General features: G+C 38.8%; 1 protein-coding gene across 2 annotated transcripts in view; it reads right to left on the bottom strand.

Moving 5' to 3' along the window:
- lmtk2 (lemur tyrosine kinase 2) overlaps nucleotides 1-15,904 on the bottom strand; it is a 119,736-nt gene that overhangs the window by 55,016 nt on the left and 48,816 nt on the right. For both annotated transcript variants that reach the window (XM_078240618.1, XM_078240617.1), the window contains exons 2-6: nucleotides 14,143-14,264; nucleotides 12,125-12,278; nucleotides 8,556-8,629; nucleotides 5,452-5,570; nucleotides 4,126-4,213 (exon numbers count right to left, since the gene is read on the bottom strand). Coding sequence is in view for 1 of the 2 variants with exons in the window: in XM_078240617.1 (XP_078096743.1) it covers nucleotides 4,126-4,213; nucleotides 5,452-5,570; nucleotides 8,556-8,629; nucleotides 12,125-12,278; nucleotides 14,143-14,264 (557 nt within the window). In the remaining variant the exon portion in view is untranslated. The remainder of the gene's footprint in view (nucleotides 1-4,125; nucleotides 4,214-5,451; nucleotides 5,571-8,555; nucleotides 8,630-12,124; nucleotides 12,279-14,142; nucleotides 14,265-15,904) is intronic.

The following is a 15,904-nucleotide window of genomic DNA, read 5'->3' as shown; positions in this document are numbered from 1 at the left end:
CTCTCTTCACAGATGCTGTCAGACCTGCTGAAATTTTCCAGCATTTTTCTGTTTTTGTTTCAGATTCCAGCATCCGCAGTATTTAGCCTTAATCCCAATATTCTAATCGCAGCATATAAATGTGTTAAGAGTTCTCACACATGCAACTGTTACTCTAAATGACTGATGGTCCTGCATATTTTTGTCTCCAAATCTAGCCGACAGATGGCATTACAGTTTAATGGGAGACAGATCAGCTTCAGTTCAAGCTGAATTACTGTTAGCTGCATTCACCTTTTCGTTAAAAATTCTCATTGGTTATGTATTTTACTGAAGTACTAAACACTGCAGCTGATCAGTTAACATAGCAGCGTATTAAAAAATGTTGCAGAGCAGTTGTACAAATTAACAACTTCAGAATAACAAAGACTTGTACAGTAATCTTTCTCAAATTCACTCACTGTGCCATGGTCCTGTTATTAAAACAGGAATATATTCTCCCCACCCCAGTCAGTGAGACGTTTGATACATACAGAAAATGAATGCATTGAGCATCACAAATACAAGAAATCTTCATGTTGAATTACTAATTGCCTATATGGTGTGCATTCCTCCTCTTCCTCCTTTCCCTAAATGAACATCCCAGTTAACCTTTGTATAGGCAGAGTTTGGCAAGATTCCTCTATCTCCACTGCAGATGTGTTCTAAATACTGTTGAAGTTTAAGTAGTTCAACTATTCAGCCTACTAGTATAAAGTACCAGTTATTTTAATGCATCAGAATAGTTTTTATACATTTTAATTAGGTTGGACTTCTGTGATAGGGTCATTTTCTTTCCTTTTACTGCTACACATTTATATGTAACTTTTAAATGAATGAGCAATGTACCCAAAATGAATTTCTGTATGAGCAATAAAGTGAAACGGAACTGAAGCTTCTCACCATTCATTCAGTTAAGCCCACACTATTAATTAGCATATTGAATCACTAGGCCACCTGCAGTGAAGAGGCATGAATCCCAGTGCTCCTACTGGTTCCATTAATGAGCCAGACTGACAGATGTAGGTTCACCAGTGCTGTGGAAAACTGTAGGCATGCCTGGTCTGTTGTTACTGAATTACCCACAGACCTGGTTCACCTCTCCATCATCAGGTGTGTAATCTTGGACCCCTTCAATCCCAAAAAGATCCTGCTTGTTCACCATTATCCACCTCTCTGAAAAAAGATGCATGGCTGGGTGATAACAAAGGAGAAAGAAAAGGAGTATACTTGTGCAAGGCAATTTATTACACAAAGTATACGCAGCAAATTGCAATCCTGGATGCAACATCCATGTTCTTGCTGCACACAGATTTGTACATATTGTTGCTAGCTTGGTAGGTGCATATAACTTAGTGCACAAAAATAAAAATCTGAATCACTTTTGTCTTTACATTATTGATTATATTACTGAAGTTCTACAAAAGTGCATCAGGCTCAGTAATATGCCTTAGGAAAGGTAAATAAACCTTGCTAAAAGAGGTGGAAGAAATGGAATGATGACGACAGTTATTAAGGATGTTTGAGTAGGATGTTTGTGACAGGTACTGTTCGAGAGCCTCAAGCACTTGATGTCCAATACTCAGATGACATATCAACTGGTTAGAATGGACTTTTTCCATACTAGATATCACCACCACCTGCTACAAAACGCTAATAAACTAGAGGAACTGGTTATTTAAAGCAGTTTTCTTCCCCTTCTTATGTTTGGTTTGCTAACTCCAAAAATGACATTTTTTGAATTAAATCATCTCTTTGCTACCTCACCAAAGACAAGTAACAAGTAACTGATGAAACACTGCTGGTTTTCAGTGATGTAGACTCTGTAACCTATAGCCTCCAATTCTTTCACAACCAAATCAAATCAAGTACTTTTTATTTTTAATGCATTCAGCAGACTTTACAATTAGAATAAGCATGAGCTTCACAACTCAAAAAGCAATAGTGACACGAGGAAAAACTTCTCCACGCAGCGAGTGGTTACCGTCTGGAAAGCACTGCCTGAGAGCATGGAGGAGGCAGGTTTAATCAAGGCATTCAAAAAGGGAATTAGACAGTTATCCGATAAAGGAAGAACATGCAGGGTTACAGGGAGATGTTGGGGGAATGACACTTGGTTAATTACTCATTCGGACAGCTGGTGCAGACAAAGCGCTGAATGGCCTCCTACTGTGCTGTAACGATTCAGTGATTTTGTATGAACAGGAAGTGCACTCAACTTTATATCTTATTTGCTTTGTGTATCTGATACAGAGATCATTCAAGATCGCATTCAATACTTTGGGGGGGGGGAATGCACCAGGAAAATGAATTTTTCACATCCACGCAAGTATGTTCCACTTCTAAAAAAAAATCGGCAAAGGAAACCATGGTTTTCTATCAAAAACATTACATCCCATGAAACGAGGTCAGAAATTTGCTTTCTAATTCATATATTGAGGACTTTACAAATTCAGTGAAATCCTCACCATAGAGAAAGGAATTCAAAGGCTGATTAGATTGTTTGACAAAGTTCAGAACGAAAAGCTTTAAGCTTGTGAGGGAAATATTATGCCTCATAGATAGCAATGCCCACTGATTTACTAAAGATCACATATTTTGACCTAGAGTTGGTTCCTGGTTGTTGGGATAATGCTGTTGCAGTATTTACTTTTGCCCACTGGTGTGCACACATTTGCAAATCAATCATGATGCATGTTCAACTTCGAAACACAACAAGGAAAATAGAATGACAGTAGCAGTGTTAAGTTACACTACAATGTTACATAAGGAAGTTGATGTAGTGTATCCAGCCCACTACTCTCAACTTGGCCCAAGGCCAACTGTCCCTTCTGACCTGGCCCCAACACCCAGGGTAATTTTTGGAGAGCATGCAGAACTGTAGCAGTACTGTACTGGTCATTGAGATGCAAGTAAAAGAATATAATACAAAAATATTAAAATTTCATCTGTGAATAATATTAAAATAACTTAAAAAATAAACTTGACTGGAAAACAAAATTCATATTTTCAAAATCATGTATTACTTAACATGACAAATTCTTATATTTTACATATACTGTATATGCAAAACATGCCAAGCGATGCCCAGATTCCAATTAACTAAAAGTAAAATCACTTTATACAGCTGTTATGCTGAGTCCATACATATCAGGTAGCTGATTGCAAATGAAAGAATGCACAACGGTTCATCAGCATGCATTTTCTGAATCTGAACCTCACTTGGCTTTAGAATTGTTAAACATTCACTGAATCATCCAGTGAATCACACAAACACCCACAACTGCCTTCACATTACAATACTGACTCATTCTTCACAGTTCAGGCATAAATTGAAATCATGTTGAGTTAAAAATTATTGATGGCAAAGTATTAAAAATAGCAGAATGGATACAGCCATAATTTATTAAGATTTACAGTACATTCAAAAGCTGCTCAAATTCTCTGCTTGTTATCGTCTTATCCGATCCTTCAACAAAATAAACTTTCTTCCATTTATCACATACTCAGCTTTCCGAACTATGAACATGCAAAAGCAACAATTACAAACAATGGCTAATTATTAGAATACTAAATGTGTGTCGTTTGACAGCTTTAAAGTGTTCAATAAATGTAATTTAATTCGGGAAATCTAAAGTATCAATTGGAAAATCACTCTGGAGTGAAAGTACCATCGACGTAAAGTATTTCCCATAAGGTTGGTTAGGAAAATGTCTAATACATCTCTTCCCTATGGGAATATTTACATTGTTTCAGGTCAGAAAGCATCTGTTTGTGGCTTGACATGTCAGGTCTTATAACTGGAAGACATCCAGTAGGCCACTCCTCTGACCAGCTGCTTTAAGGACAGCTTAAGTCAACACTCAGGAATGGGAAGTATGCAGATGCAGCCCTAAATCATGTTATGAGAGATTTAAAACAATGTAGGAGCTTGTTTTGACTGGTACTGTGTTTTTTTGCTGCATGTAGCTAATATACGTTACTACCTAATGCATATTTGAAGAAAAATAACATTTCACTCCATTAGAAGGACAGAAAGCACTAGAAATCATTTTGCGGAAAATTACGTTGAAAAGTTAAATGGACCAACAACCGGTGTTTACTCACCAGCTGACAAAATTCAAACACCAGCAGATAGGGGACAGCATCCACACATTGTCCCAGACAGTGAAGGACATTTGGGTGCTGCAAAACCCTGTAATTAGAAAGAATTATTAAGTCTCATATGCAAAAGGGGTTTCATGCAAAACAATTCTTGCATCTTACGCTCCATCTATCTTAGTGAAGTATTTTGATCGTCTATTATGTCAACAAAATTGGTATACCATTCCAGCTGTTGGCATCACTTTTACCGAACAACCATAATCGCAAAACATCACAACATCGCGCTTCTAGAGCAGGTTTTACGTAAACATAGTCCTGCAGAGATCTCTAGTGACAGAAAGATCAAAATGCAAGGATATATTTCATCTACTTTCACTGTAATTTTGGTGACAAAAATTATTGTGCATGTGTTCCATAAGTTCAATAAAGGGTCATGCAAGAAAAGGTTGCATATTTTGAACATTTGCAATGCACAATTCTGTTTATTACTTCCTTGACAACATCCGTTCAGTTTTTACAATGCCCCACTTTATTTTAATCATTATGCATTACAGAAACTAAATATTTAATACAGCCTACTTTCATGCATTTTATTGCAGTAAACATGTGTAACAATCATTAGACAATAAATCTTAAGAGAACAGTGTAGGAACAAAGGCTCATTGCAACACAGAGGCATTCTGGTCTATCACTTTGCTCTTGGGTACGAAAGTGATTTTGAGAGGATATGACTTGTACATGTACAATGAAAGTTTCAAACAAAAGTCTGGCAAATATCTTGCATCTGCTAAAGCAGTTTCAATTCTTTAGACGAGTATACAAAAGTGACACAATGTTCTGAATACATGCACCAACGAAAGGGGCCAAAAGTGGAGATTAAATTGCAATAATTTCTGCATTTACCCAATGAAAGCTTGACCATAGGATGAATTTAATATCAAAGGGCACAAAAAATTTTCCCAAATTATTCATTCTGAAAGGAATTAATTTGTATAATCAAACCTGAATTATGGTGAATTACCTTAATTTCAGCTAATATTGTAGTCTAACAGAATCGCAACATGAAGCCTTCATTCCCCTCCCTTCCATTTCTAATTATGCCTGCATTGGTGATTCAAGAGGTCTCTGCTTCAAGTTGTGCAGAAAACTATAAAGCCTTAATTTTAGCGAAACAAGAGTAGGCGGCATACAGTACGACAAGTCTATTGATGTTCCACAACTTCATGGTTGATTTGTCAATTTAACTACTTTCCTGCCTTATTCCCCCACATTCCTCTCCATCTCCACACACCCACTTTACAAAGTACAGAAATGTAAAATGCAACAAACCTGTAAGCCTCTCCATTTTTAAGGAATCGACGGTGCTCTGCCGAGCTTGCATTGGCTTTCAGTTCTTTAATAATCACTCTGGCTAAACTGGAGTCCTCGTAGATTTCCCCAAGAAGAACCTTTCAAAAAGTATGTAGAAAAGTACTTTTATACACTTCAATTCTCTGAAACGGGAAGTTCCTAATTTCCCATTGTACAGTCTTGATTACATGGAATGTGGAAAAGGACAAGGTCGTTGTGGCAGGTGACAAAGGATGTTTGTACATTTCTCTGCCAAGTCCACATCACACAGCTTGGGCGACTAAGCCTTCATCCTCAATAAAGGACAACAACAGGAAATAGGCATAAATCTGGAATGCCGTGACCCATCCTTGCCTGACAGGGACAAAGTCCCTAAGTAAAAACATTAAAGCTTATCTCATTTGAAAATCAAAACAAAACAAATTCTACCTAATGACAATCCACAGCATTTAAAACAAAAGCAAAATACTACAGCTGCTGAAATTCTGGGGGAAAAAAACGAAAAATGCTGGAAATACTCAACAAGTCTGGCAGCAGCTGGGGAGAGAGAAACTGGGTCAATGTTCCAGGTCAGCAACCTTTCATCAGAACTGGAACAAGTTAGAGATTTAACATGTTTTAAGCATGGGTAGTGGGAGTGAAAGGTTGGAGAGATATGGAGAGAGAGGTCAGCAGGGGGTGAGGAGGTTAGAGAGAATAAATGACAAATAGGACGACAGTGCGCTGCAAAAGGAGATGGTAGTAGAACAGTATCCAAAATCTAGCTCTAGAAGGGAAATTCAGCAACACCCAAAAATGATGAGGGAGAGGGGTTGGGACCCGAAATTGTTGAACTCAATATCGAGTCCCGAAGGCTGTAACGTGCCCAAATGAAAGATGTACCTTAAAAAAAAAAGACAATTTTAATGGCTTGCACTTTCCGCATTTAATTTAAACCGCAGTTAGATCATGCTACATTTATGTCAGGCCAGTAAACGTGTGTTTAAATGATCAAAATCGCACAGAACAATCAAAATGCTACAAAACCAACAAATTATTGTTGGCTTTTTCCAAAAGATTACGCTGCACGTGACAAGTATAAACCTATACTTTAGTTAGATTTACATGCTTGCCAAATTACAAACACAAAATGAGGCCATTCGGCCCATCGCACTTGTGCCAGTTCTTTGAAAGAGTTCTCCAATTCGTCCCACTGTCCCTGTTCTTTCCCCATAATCCTGCAAACAGTTTATTTTAAATTTGCTAGTGAAAGTGCCATTAGATTTCATTTACTTTTGCACTGCAGCCGCATTTTAGAACCAAAACCACAGATTTAACGCAGCATGGAATTCCACTAAGTACTGCAACACAATGTCGACCTTTTATGTATTTAGAACTGGTCTCTAAGGCTTGAAGACTACATGATGTTCAATCACCGGAGTCAATAGTATTCTGCTGTGCTTGCATTTGTTTTGATTCTTTGACTCATGATCCAGAGACTCAAGTTCAAAGCCCGGCATGGTAGCTGGGGAATTTAAATGCAGTTAAGTAAATCAAATCAAATCTGAACTTTAAAAAAAAACAAGTTTCTACAAACATAAAAGTAACCATGAACCTATTAGATTGTCAAAAAACACAACTGGTTTACTGAAGTCCTTTAGAAAAGAAAATCTGCTGTCCTTATCTAGTCCCGCCTATGACACAACTCCAGATCTACAGGAATGTGCTTGGCTCTTAACCTCCCTCCGAAATGACCTACAAAATTGCTCGGTTAGAATTTAAGGCAGCTTTTCAAATACAATTAGGGATGGACAATAAACGCTGGCCTTGCCAGCAATACCCGCATCCAGTGAAAAGAAAATTAATATCCAAATTACAAGCAGCACCTCCTGCAACAGAAATGACAATTTTCCATGTCCCCGTCTAATGGACCTAGAGCTATATTTCCTGTACTTTCAATATTAGTACAAGACATACGAGTTCACTGAGGAACTATGAACTGAATTGAGTATGTCTCCATTAATGCTGCACAGTACCCTTGTACTCAAAGACAATTTTTTAAAAAAGTTTATTATTGTCACAAGTAGGCTTACATTAGCATTGCAATGCAGTTACTGTGAAAATCCCCTAGTCGCCACACTCCGGTTCCTGTTTGGGTACACGGAGGAGAGATTTAGTATGGCCAATGCATCTAACCAGCACCTCTTTTGGACAGTGGGAGGAAACCGGAGCACCCGGAGGAAACCCACGCAGTGAAGAACGTGCAGACTCCACAGTGACCCGGGCCCCTGGCGCTGTGAGGCAGCGGTACTAACCACTGTGCCACCCTATAGGATATGGCCATCGCTGGCAAGGCCAGCATTTTTTTCCCAATGCCCAAGAAGGTGGTGGTGAGCTGTAGGTAAGAGTACATTTTATAACTCACTGAAGCACCCTATCCCTTTGAAAGTTACCTTATTCAGACACGATTAGAATAGATCATAGAATAGATCACAGAATTCCTACAGTTCAGGAGGCCATTCAGCCCATCAAGTCTGCACCAACAATCCAACCCAGGCGCTCTCCCTGCAGCCCTACGGTTACCCTGCCAATCTCCCTGACACTAAAGGGGCAATTTAGCATGGCTAATCCACCTAACCTGCACATCTTTGGAGTGTAGGAAGAAACCAGCGCACCCGGAAGAAACCTATACAACCACAGGGAGAACGTGCAAACTCCACACAAACAGTCACCCAAGGCCGAAATCGAACCTGGGTCCCTGGTGCTGTACTGTGCCGCCCCTCTCAGAAACTGGGACCTGCAATTATTTCCCATGGTTTTATCATGCTTGGCATTATAAATGGAAATCAGGTTTGAAACCTAGTTCCAAAGGTGGTACACCTAGGATTGATTCCAACAATTTAAAAATATTATAACTTCATTTAATATGCAGTTTTATTTACAGAAACAACACTTTTGCTGCAAACTTTGCCTTTACTAGCAGATGTTTAAATCACAGTTAATAGTCCACTAAATACACTTCAGATCCAGGGTATGGTTACAGACAGTTTCCAATTCAAACCACTTTGGGATTGTTAGCTTTGGCTTGCAAAAACTATGCTTACCTTACCAAACCAGCCATTTCCAATTTCCTGGATGTAGCTAAGATGATGACGTGCAAGAGATGCTTTGGATACTCCTGTAAAATGCAACAAAAATGATCAAAGTTCATTTTAAGAAACACTAACAGGAAGACATTCAGTTTTAATTGTCAACAGTTTTCTAAATCCTAAATTTTACAATTTGAATTTGCAGCAGTGTACCAGGAAAGTTTTGAACAAGGGATCGGGAGAGTGGGGAGGGTGAGAGAAGGGACGAAGGGAGAAAGAAAAAAGATGCCTTGCAGGTCCATGATGAAGAGGTCAAGACATAAAGGAAGTGGTAGACATCGATTAGGAAAGTACCAAGTACTTTGCCATTGCAATATTCGGCAAAAATAACCAAAGTAAAAAATTTGACTGCTTGAAGCATTATTTTAGATTCTAACGTGCTCAAATCAGTAATTATTTGCTCTATCTATAAACAATTGCAAGATAAATACATTTTTCCCCCAAAGTATTTTGAATGAGGAGCTTGAGTAAAGGTCAAAAATAAAAAGGAAAAATATTTCAATCACTGGAATTGTCCATCTTTCAACTCAAGAACATATGCCCTATGTACTCAAAAGGAAGCTGCAAATTGACAACAGCGGGATGTTTACAATGAAACTGTGCCAAAGATCAAGATGTCAAGCCCTGCCACAACAAAGGCTTTTAGGTACAGAAAGGAAATCCACAATAAGCAACATGGATCTCCGAAAAGGAAAAACAGTGCTTCTATTGGATCCAAATATAACTACTGCCTGCTGGTTTACGATAACTTGCATTTATATAGTAAAAAGCAAAATACCGTGGATGCTGGAATCTGAAACAAAAACAGAAAGTGCTGGAAAATCTCAGCAGGTCTGACATCTGTGGAGAGAGAATAGAGACAACGTTTGGAGTCTGGATGACCCTTTGTCAGTTCTGTTTTTGTCACATTTATATAGTATCTTTGGCACAGTAAAATGTTCCAAGCTGCTTCAAAGGAGCAAATAAAATTTGAACCACATCACACAAGGTTAAACAGGCAGGTGACTAAATGCTTTTTGTTGGTTTGGAAGATTGTAGTAAACACGCTCAAAGGTAGACGGCAGCTCCAGAGCTTACAAACTTGGAATCTGAAGGTACAGCTGCCAATGGGGTGGAGGAAAGAGATGCACCAAAGGCTAGAATTGGATGAGTATAGAGGTCTGAGGATTGGAGAGCTGGAGGAGGTCACAGAGATAGGGAGGGACAACATCATGGAGTGATTTGAAAACAAGGAAGATAACTTTAAAATAAGAGACCAGGTGCCACCAGCTGCAGACCAGGTGCCACTATAGATCTGTACACAGAGGGGGAGGCGATGGATGAACAATTCATGCCAGTTAGAATAGGGGTGGAGTTTTTGAATAAACTCCAAGATTATAGAGGGTTCGTGGCAACAGCCTTGTTCAACCAGCCCAACCAGTACCTTAGCATACATTTAACTGGTGACACCACTGTTATTTTCCATAGTTCCATGCCCAGCTGTTTTCCCTACTAGCTATTTACACAATTAAAGTAATCCTTTTATCAGTACAACTGCCTCCAAGAAAATGTGGGTTTGTATTTCTGTTTAGGCTGCAATTTTTACCTGGATAAAATTCTGCAACAAAAATGCAAACAAGCAAAAAAGTCAACTTCCAATATATTGCAAGAACTGCAACTTGCTACAGTATAGTTTAATGATGATGGCCTAGAGATATTAGCGCTAAACTATTAATCCAGAAACTCAGCTAACGTTCTGGGGACCCGGGTTTGAATCCCGCTATGGCAGGTGGTGGAATTTGAATTCAATTTTTTTAAAATCTGGAATTAAGAACCATTGTTGATTGTCGGGAAAAACCCACCTGGTTCACTAATATCCTTTAGGGAAGGAAATCTGCCGTCCTTATCTGGTCTGGCCTATACGTGACTCCAGACCCACAGCAGTGTGACTGAACTGTCATCGGGCAACTAGGGATGGGCAATGAATGCTGGCCAGCCAGCGAAGCCCATGTTCCATGAAATAATTTTTTTTAAATGGCCGTAGTGGGCTAGAAAAATGAGCCAACTGCCAGAATCTTCCCCCAAAACTAATTTAGCCTTATGTTGCAAAGGATTCTTTTTCAAAAATAACGCCATAAGTATTGCAATAAGAGCCATACAGTTTCTCGGCTTAGAATATGGAAGTTTTACCCAGTGGATAACCTTTCTTAAATCACTCACCTTCTATTTACATTTGAATTAGGTCCGAAATAGTTACGTGGGTAAGATGGATATGGGCCTAACGCGGTCAATTGAGACTAGCTTAGTGGTAAAAACTGGGCAGCATGGACGAGTTGGGCCGAAGGGCCTGTTTCCATGCTGTAAACCTCTCTGACTATGACTATACCTGAAGGCTGTGTAACTGCAGAACTGTGAAGCCCTTTTAAAAAGGCAGTCAACTTCATTTACTTCAAAAAATATATTGTTACATTCTCATTCACTCCAAATTAATCTCATTAACGCCTGTTGATCATTTTTAATTTCATTAAAATGGTATCTTTTCATTTAACTAGATATTTCTGACAAACCTGCATAGCAACATTGTGAAAGATTGCTCTGGATCAGTGAAATTTTTCACAAGACTTCAGAGCAGTATGTCTTGCAAGTATTTATTTTGTACGTTCACATTGTTACTTTATACATTAATGCTACTCAGTGTACCGCTATAGATCTTAAGTATAATATAATTTACCAAGCTGCACACAATTGAAAGGCAAACAATTTTAATAGGTTTTGAATATCAAGAGTTAAGATTTTCAGGCACGCTGATAGCAATTATTCAAGCAACAAATACCAGTCCATTGTGTTTTTATTGTCCTGAATAAAATCAAAGATTAGGTTAAAAAAACCTCCACACACCACCAATGTAATTTCTATTTCCTTCACCTCTGCCTTTCAGGCTGACTCTTTGCTGGGATAAAGCTATACGCATGACACTTACCACTTTTACTCCAAAATGTTCTCTTATGTGAAATTTTGAATTTACCACCATTTTGGGGACTACCTGGAGATTTTTTTTAAAAACAGGATTCTTACTTGCGTTCTTGGGACTTGACATTCAACAACTTCATCCACATATGCGCATAGAAACAGCAAACTGGCGGCCTTGGTATCTCCCCACACTATCATCATGTGTTTCTTAATGGCAATCAAGAATGGGAATTCTGAAAAACGTTGTACTCCCTAACACAGGGTGGGAGGGGCCACTGGAACACTGATATCACCACCCTAGCTGAAATTAGTTAATTCGGTACAGACCAAGTGCGAACTTGAAATCTTCTTGTCAGTATAACTCAGTCAGCAAGTTTATCTTGGTGAATAACTCACTGCTGAACCTACAAAAAAAATTTCTGCAATAAATTTTACCTTTTTTTCAAATCAATGTATGCAATTACAAACAAGAACCAAACTCCTATTAGGACACATATGTTAAGCAATGCTTACAGTCATTTAACCAATCTTATTTTAAAAAAGTGAAACACTCTGAAATGCAGGCCACCTCATACCTTGTGTTTTAGATGACTGAAGCTGTGTAGGAGTAGAAAGTACAATATTTGGAACTGTAAGCGTGTAAACTTCAGCAGGCGCAGGAGGTGAAGGAGTGTCTTCTGCAGGTGGAATGAAATCATTTTCTTCATCAAGATTATCATCTTCAAATTCCTGAAATTCAAATAAGTGAGGGGTTTGCCATCATTTAAAAGGTCGTTATAGGCATTGTAATGCATATTCTTGCATTACTTTAAGCAAAAGTGCAATGTTGTAAATCATGCTGCCATACACAGTATCTTATCATGACAAAGATTCATCAGTGGGGTTGACTTATGAATGTCTTAAAGTGAAATGTTTGACTTTATTTGATCATAGAAACATAAAAAAATAGGAGTAGGCCTTTGAGCCTGCTCTCAGCGCCAGGGACCCAGGTTTGATTCCTGGCTTGGGTCACTGTCTGTGTGGAGTCTGCACATTCTCCCGTGCCTGCATGGGTTTCCTCCGGGTTCTCCGGTTTCTTCCCACAGTCCAAAAGACGTGCTGCTTAGATGCATTGGCCATGCTAATATTCTCCCTCAGTGTACCCAAACAGGCACCAGAATGTGGCATCTAGGGGATTTTCATAGTAACTTCATTGCCTTGTTAAAGTAAGCCTACTTGTGACACAAATACATTTAAAAAGCCATTCCATTTAATTATGGCTGATCATCAAATTCAATATCATGATCCCACCCCAATATCCCTTTAGCCTCAAAAGCTATATCTAATTTATTCTTGAAATCACACAACATTTTGGCCTCAACTATTTTCTGCGGTAGTGAATTCCACACATGGGTAGAATTCCCCTCCCTGGTGAAGACATTTCTCCTCACCTCAGTCCTAAAAGGACTTATACTCAAACTATGACCCCTAGTTCTGAACTCCCCCACCATCAGAAAGATTCTTTCTGAATCTACCCTGTCTAATTCTGTTAGAATTTTATAAGTTTCTATGAGATCCTCTCTCACTCTTCTGAACTTCAATGAATATAATCCTAACCAATTTAGGATCTCCTCATGTGACAGACCTGCCACCCCAGGAATCAGCCTGGTAAATCTTTGCTGCACTCCCTCTATAGCATGGACATCCTTCCTCAGATAAGGACACCAAAAACTACACACAATACCCCAGGGATGGCCTCAAAAACGCCCTATGCAATTGCAATAAAACTTCCCTATCCCTATACTTAAGTCCTCTTGCTGTGAAGGCCAACATACCATTTGCCGTTTTCATGCCTGCTGTACTTGCATGCTCACCTTCAGCGACTGATGCACAAGGATATCAAGGACTCGCCAAGTATCCACCTCTCTCAGTTTGCACCCATTCAAATAATAATTATCCTTCCTATTATTGCTACCAAAGTGGATAACCTCACATTTATCCACATTATATTGTATCTGCCATGCATATGCCCATCCACTCAGCCTGTCCAAATCATGCTGAAGCATCTCTGCATCCTCCTCACAGATCATTTCCCACCCAACTTTCTTTCATCTTCCGATGATCCATCATCAGTTTTGCCTTTGCAGCGTTCTTTTAAAAATACTGGAATCAAACAACGTACAGACAGTGTGTATTTCTACAACTGAAGCAAAATATCATGCCTGCTTGAAGAGGTTCCACCCTATGTAACCTAAATCCAAGTTTCTGACACTAAGTAATATTTATACACACGGTGAAAAAGTAATCAATAATTACAGATCCCCACCCCCCCCAAAAACAAATCAAATAAACTAGCAGACTGGAATGAGTAACAGACTTTCTCCCATGGCAGGCAATCGCAAGTGACAGAAAAAATAATCAGAATCAAGTGAAATTGAAAATCTAATCTGTGAAGTGACCCTCCTGAAGCAGCCTGCTGTAATATGCAACGCAAAGTGCATTTAAGTGATATACTGCCAACACACTGTAAGCAACTTCACGGTCACAGTCAATAAATTATGTGGCAGCTGATAAAAATCAACCAGAATAACTAAGGCACATTCTATGCGCTTACCTTGAAATTTATTTCCGGCTGCTTACAGCAGGATGCACAGTTCACGAGCAGAATGATAAGGACAACTAAGCTGCACCCAGTCAGTAAGAGCAGTGACGAGGAGACTTCAACAGCTGCTTCCCCTGGAAAAAAAGGATTGCAGTCATTTTCCAACATCCGTTTTAAAACACATTCCAAGAAAAAACACACACTGATGTACAGTTTAACTGGATAACTCTCTGTTGCCAAGTTAGAATAGCACAGTTAATTCTAATGGTTAGAGAAATCTGTCTTGAAAATGTTTTAATTATTCACCAGAATGTTAATTTATATATACTATATAGCTTTTGTTATATATAATTATAAAATTAAATACGTTTATCACACCTAATAAACTGATTCTATAAAAAACGGCGCCAAGCTTAACCTACAAGTTCTGGGTTAAAAACAGATGATGGTGTACAAAAATCCCAAATAAATACACAACATTCTTCCAAGATGCACAGCCTAGGTGGAGTACAGAATGAATTTGCACATGCATAACACTACTCAGACCACCCAAATGCATTTTAATTGCTTTGAAGTTGGCTGGGCAAATATAACACCAAGTGGGGACACAGTAAGATCCCACAAACAATAAAATTACCAATCATTCTGTTGGTTGAATGAGAAATGTTGGTCAGGACATCAAGAGAATGCCTTCCTCTTTTTGGAATATCATAGGGTCTTCGGAATAGGTCAAATTTCATCCAATGCAGGATCTCCAACGCAACAATGAATTATCCGTTATGTGGCCAAGTGAAGGCTTGAACTCGAGACAAGCTGACTGAGCCAAGCTGACACACTGTTTAATATAACCAGAATGGATGCATCTGATCATGCTTAGCTAGAGTACCTTTAACTTTCCAGTATTTCGATCCTTTCAACAAAATAGAATCCACAGTTACACACAACAGATGGTACAACAAAATTTGAGAAAACATTGTGCACATAGATTCACTTGTGTAGACCACAGGAAAAGTCTGGTGATGAGGATTAACTGAAGTCTAAACCCAGAGCTCAGTCTTGGCATGGACTTTCTGTTCTGACTTGAAAAGGGCTTACTGCTACTTGTGTTCAATAAACAATACTCTGGCAGAAACACCGGTAGTGGGAGATCTGGCAACAAGTCAACACAATTGCATTGTCCTGGGAATTCCAATGGAAATTTCCCTAAGACAGTGGGAAGGGAGAAACTCAAAGTGGAAACAGCCTAGTTTTCACCAGTTGTTAAATAAGGGCCGATCTTAACATTCTGTAAATCCGAGTAGCTTTTGTTAAAATAATTCTGATCATTCAACTGTGCTTATGAAGATAGATTTCCTTTGCTTTCTGATGAAGACATGAAATGTTATAACATCCTTGATTTTATGTTTTTCAGGTGTTTCCAGAACATGAATGTTGGCCTGAATCCATCATTTTAGAGACATATTAATGAAAACACCTTTGTAACCGGCTCTTGAATGGACTGCAGGCTAGTTTGGGAGTAAGATACTCTTTGCTGATTATTGTGGCCAATTCTATAGCATGTCTATTAACACCCTGAATCTTGTCAATTTAACTGACTTAAGGTTTACCTAGTGTTATAGACAGGAAAGGGGTTCATTTAAACAGCACGAATTTCTCCTCTTACCACCCGCCTGTAAACACAAAGATGTTTTGATTTGCTTCCCCCTTTATAAGGGGCATATTGCCCAACCCCTCTGTTTTGATGTGAACGAATTTCTACTAATAACCCCATAGC

This window comes from Mustelus asterias, chromosome 23, assembly GCF_964213995.1.
Source record: "Mustelus asterias chromosome 23, sMusAst1.hap1.1, whole genome shotgun sequence".
Lineage (NCBI taxonomy): Eukaryota > Metazoa > Chordata > Chondrichthyes > Carcharhiniformes > Triakidae > Mustelus > Mustelus asterias.
The sequence above is the reverse complement of the archived record's forward strand: the minus strand, read 5'-3'. Positions and strand labels throughout refer to the sequence as shown.